General features: G+C 36.1%; 1 protein-coding gene across 1 annotated transcript; it reads right to left on the reverse strand.

Annotated features, from left to right (window-relative positions):
- Positions 1-1,783: 1,783 nt before the first annotated feature.
- LOC306847148 (perforin-1-like) lies at positions 1,784-4,065 on the reverse strand. The gene is made up of 3 exons (XM_079380948.1): positions 3,961-4,065; positions 3,259-3,779; positions 1,784-3,128 (listed from the first exon to the last, which is right to left on the reverse strand). Exons 2-3 carry the CDS (start codon positions 3,774-3,776, stop codon positions 1,922-1,924), a joined length of 1,725 nt encoding a protein of 574 aa, XP_079237074.1. The 5' UTR covers positions 3,777-3,779; positions 3,961-4,065; the 3' UTR covers positions 1,784-1,921.
- Positions 4,066-5,366: the final 1,301 nt, after the last annotated feature.

Here is a 5,366-nt window from a genome sequence, read left to right on the forward strand (position 1 = left end):
TTTACAGTATACACCTTATGTTTAGCTTGGTGCTGTCACTGGAATACACCATAAAACAACACCACTGCCTTTCTCCTGCTACCTTCTGTAACTTTCTGTCATGTTCATGCATAACTCACTTAAGGCTTAGTGTGGCCCAAATAATGTATGTTTATGGCTTATTTGGTTCATTATTAGCTAAATTGTGGCTGTGCAGTGGCCTGCTTGCGGACCTCTGCCAAAATGCCACCATTCCAATTAGCATGTGGGCCACATGAGGAATGTGGGGAAGACCACCAGCAGGGTTAGAATAAATCTGCAAGAATCGGCTAAAAATACATCTCTTCCATCTTCCTCTAACTCTAGAACTCTCTATTCTAATTCTATTCTTAAAAATCTGTTAATTTACTAACTTGCTTGTTTTCTTAAAAAACAAACAAACTAACACTTCTCTATTCTTTTTGTATTCTATATATTTGTTTTCTTTTATTTATTAAACAATCAACAAGAAGCAAAAAAAAAAAAGCAAAAAAAGGGCTCTAACACTAGCTCTATTGTTTTTCTAGTCTATCAGTTTTCTTTTTATTTATTATATAATTTAAATTATATAAAAAAACAACAACCTTGCTACGTGTATTGCGTTAGGCTAACTGAGACTTGTCATAGCACTTGCATATTGCCTGGTGAACCCATGACATCCATCTATTAGCATTCCAATTCCATCTTAATAACAGTTGCTTGGGTGGCACAGAGCAACAGGGGTACACAAGCTGAAAGTTGCCATGTTTGTTTAATCTGTTGTTCCATTAATTTTAATTTAATTTGTTTTGAGCCATCACTTGAGAAGTGTTCTATAACCAACCTCACCTTGTACATTTTCCTGCTGTTTGAATAGAACCGTACTGGACAACTAGTTGTCTGTCATATATTATACAGTGTAAGGGAGCCTCTCTGTGCCGCACAAACACATATTCCATTTTTCATGTGTGGTTTAGGTCATTTAAAGAGATGCAAATATAAGCTGTGTGTCATCTGAAGTTGCAGCCTGCAAATATTAGCCTGGAATGAAATATAAATCTGTAGTAAGAAAAAAAAGAAAAGAAAAAAAAAAGTGTCAAATTGCTAAATTTGTGATGAGCAGTGTTGGGGAAAGTTACTTTTAAAAGTAATGCATTAAAATATTGCTTTACTCCCTAAAAAAGTTACTAATTACTTTTTTATGGAAAGTAATGTGTTTCGTTACTTTTGTGTTACTTTTCAAATTTGGACTGGGCTTGCTTGTTTGTTTTTAATATAAAAAAGTTATATTTTTGGTAAATGTGAAAGCCCTTTCACACCAAAAAAGTGAAATGAAAAAGCCTCAGGCTGGAGGAAAAGTAAATTCATGTCTGTACAGCAAAATAGAGGCGAAGAAATTTCAACACTCCTAAGCAATAAAAAAATGAAACACAAATGTTAGTTTATCTAGAACTAACCATACATGGGGCAGACATTGAATGCCTCTGCTCTTATTCACGATTTTTCTCAACATAGGCATAAGAGAGCTGTCAGTCAATAAATGGGAAAACAAAGTAACTGGCATTACTTATTTGAAAAAGTAACTCATATTTCCTTCTAAATTAAACAGTAATGTATTACTTTACTAGTTACTTGAAAAAAAAAAAAATCTGATTACGTTACTTGTGTTACTTGTAGTGCATTACCCCCAACACTGGCAATGAGGATGGAGTTGCTTTTGCATTTTGTAAGATTTACAGAGGAAAAACAAAGAAAGAAAAAGAATGAAACACATAGATCTGTCTTTAAAAATGCTTTATTAATGCAAATATAGAACAGAAAAAACAGAAATGGGAACAGAAGTAAGCAAATGTCACAGACGAAAGTGGTGTTAGGCTATATTAGGGCTATTTTTCGTGCATAAAGGATAGAGTCAAGACGCAGGTCACAGTGTTATCAGATTTCCGTAAGTACTTTTGAAACTGAACTTATCTGAGTTATTGAGAGCTAATTCAAGCCTCTGCATATCTTTAATCAGAACACCATTTCTTGAGCTAAAAATATCAGCCAGCGGGGCAGCCATTGGGGAAGGTTTATATTCATTACACTGAGGGCCCTGCAGACTAGGAGCACATTTCACTTCGTAGGTAAAAAAGAAGGTGCCGTATGTAAACATGCAAGCATCACGCACAACTCCACTTCTAAGATCAACAGAGCATTTACCGAGGAGCTCGCTGTCCCAGGAGCTGTCTGCATCATATACTTTAAAAGTTAGTTTATTGGCCATTCTGATCTTAATAGGACCAAACTCGAATGTTTCTGGCCAGCGTGGATTATCATTATCATCAATGGTCTCAGTGCGCTTGATTTGGTTGTCATATGTAACAGTTACAGTGCCATCTGTTTGTGTATATGTATCTCCATACAGACCTTTGGCTCTAAGATTGTAGACTTTCAGGGTGGCAAGTCCTTTTTCAGCTGGACAGCAGTTAGACTTTATAACTTGACTACTTTTACAAACACAAGCACATCGGTCTCTTGCGCTGCACTTGATGCCAATATTGCAAGGCTCAGAGCAAACCTTCATAAGGGCATTTTGAATGATGTATTGTTCAACAGCTTTCTTCAGTCCTTTCCTTGCAGGGTGTTTAGCACTCAGTAAGAAATGTAGGGGTTTCAAAGAATAATGCATAATGTCAGGGAGACTCTTTAAAGACTCAAGCCATTTTTTAAGGGCATTTGGGTGTGATGAACCAGAAAAAAGCAGATCTTCTCCATTTATGTTTCCTCCGATAATCTCTGTCTGACGTTCACTGAACATCGAGCTGAATTGTTCATTTGTGCCCATCTTCTTTTTCTTTTCTTTACAAAAATGTGCCTCTGTCTTCACAGTTGCTACACCGTATGAACCAGAGGCTTCTACATCCAAACAGTCCTTCACTGCAGTGTCTGTAAGCCCACTCATTGTTGCCTGACAGCTTTTGATGGCTGTTACTGCTTTCATTTGCCCTCCTAACAAGACATCTTTGATATAGTGAGTGCCATATGTGGTGATCAGGTTACGGTAGGCGTCTGGATCGTAGGATGCAGGGAGTAATTTGATTGCTTCAAGAAACTCTTCATGAAGAGGAGGTTTTATAGCTACACGATATCTGTAAAGAAACATTAAACATTTAAATTTAGTGGGATCAAAGAAGAAACAGTTTCCAATTAATATTTTCATTTCTTTGCATAGTCATTATCTTTTTAACAGTATAAGGCAATATAACCCAGCTCTCTCACCTGTAAAAACTGCATGCAACTTCATGTTTGGTGAAACTGTATTTGTCTTCTTTTGATTTTTTCATTGCAAATTTTGCTTCCCTGGAATGAGTGCTTCCAACTGCAGCTCCAACAGCTTTCACATCTAAACCAACTTTCCAGCTGACCGAGAGTGCTGATGATGAATCATTGACCAGTGCTTCGCTTGATTCAAAGATTTGACTGGAGACTTTCATTGAACACTTTGGCAAGGTCCTCCAGAACACAACTGCTGCTGGTAGCTTCTGTTTTATTCCATTCATGTAGTTGTTTTTGCGCAATTTACAAGTGCCATTTCCTAAATCCCATATTTCTGTGTTGATCACATAAGCACCTTTTCGCTCCATGGTCACAACATCAAATCCTTCTCCAGCGAGATTGTGTCCTGGAACAAAGGGAGCATCCTCACACTCTTTTGATACACCTGTATCATTCTGTCCATAAATGATCACGAGACACAATGTCAAGAAAACAACAGGGTAAATCTGGAACTGCCCCATGATCTATAGTGACATAAGAAAATGTTAATATTTCTGTCAATTCATTTTGGTGTAAAATTTTGTCATTTAACAAGAACAGTAGCCTAGAATTGTAACTATAATGTCTTTAAAAATGTACAGTATTGTTATTTTTAAACATATTAAAAGCAAAAAATCATAGTATGAAATATGCTGTTTCTCTAACCTGCCTTTTCGTATAATGATTGTGTGATAATTGGTGCCAATGGTTTGTGGTGCAAGTGATATGCCAAGACGTGGCTATGACACATGTTCAGATGTTTAACACATTGAGGGGGCCTAAGATGAGCAATGCTATAAATACTTTCAGTGAACAGTGAAGAACATGTCTTGAATGTGTCAATAACCTCTGCAAATGCATTGTACTGTTATAAAGCGGATTAACAGTTATGCTCAAGAGACTCAAAAGATACTTTGGTTACAGTTCCAAAGGTCCCAGTAAATGAAAGCAGATACAAAGTATTTGTGTATTTACTATTCCTTTGCATAATAATTGTAATCATTTTTTTTTACATTTATCTATGAAAGCAGCAAAGCACTGGCTGGGAGTGCTTAAAAAACAGTAAATGAAACTACTGACAGTGACAAAGAGTCTAATAAAATGGAAATCCTTTGTCAACAAAATCTCTGTCTTGGCACACATTCTGGTGACCACCAGCCCACCAGGGGTCCTGAAGGTTTGACAGTATAGCACAAGCAGCTGGACATCATACTAGCGCAATTCTGAGAAGGTTGCAGCAGGCAGGGATGAAACTTTAAACACTGTCCAGTTTGATATCTCAATGTAAGGAGCAGCATTCCTGACACTGCTTGATTTCTCACCTAGGGCCATGGGGTTGTTATTTTCAGCCTCAAACGGCTTGCATACTGACTGCCTGATATATATTTCAAACAAAAATGGCAAGAGCTTCCTGAAATTATTGGTTCCAATAGACTAGTGCTTTCTTATTTCCATCACCTTTTAACTCCAATTTCAGTATTAGTCTGTCACAAAGAAAAAATAGAAGAAAAACGATTTTATGTAAATTAGGCAGTTTTATTTTTCACAGTTTAATCACAGGAGATTTTAATCCAAATAAAAATATTTAAACAAAAATACTCAATACACTTAACAATTGCTGGCATAGGAATACAGTTGTATAGCATACAGAGATTTTTTATTTTTTTATTTTTTTGTCAGTGGAGGATAGGCTTCACTACATTGAATAATGAGCTTTTGTGGAAAAAAACAGCATATGATTTAATGAATCAACACCCAATTGACTAATCAACATATTTGCCATCAAACATTCATTTTGGGTTACAAAATAATTTACATAAAAAAATGCTGTTTTATAAGAAAATTTTGCAACAGGTAGGATTTAGTTTACGGTGCTTCTCATTTATTGCAAAGGTATCCACAAACGGTGATTGAATTCTAACCGAAATGATGCCTTCTCCAGTGGTAGATTTGGAGAACTTTTGCATGCTTCCCTCAAATTCCATAGGGATTATTTGTTGTGTCCTGTTTTAACAGATATGACTGAAAATATCATGAAAAATGTATAAAGTTTGAAGGATACACTGTGTATA

The sequence above is a fragment of the Barbus barbus genome (genome assembly GCF_936440315.1).
Source record: "Barbus barbus genome assembly, chromosome: 27".
In the NCBI taxonomy this organism is placed as follows: Eukaryota; Metazoa; Chordata; class Actinopteri; order Cypriniformes; family Cyprinidae; genus Barbus; species Barbus barbus.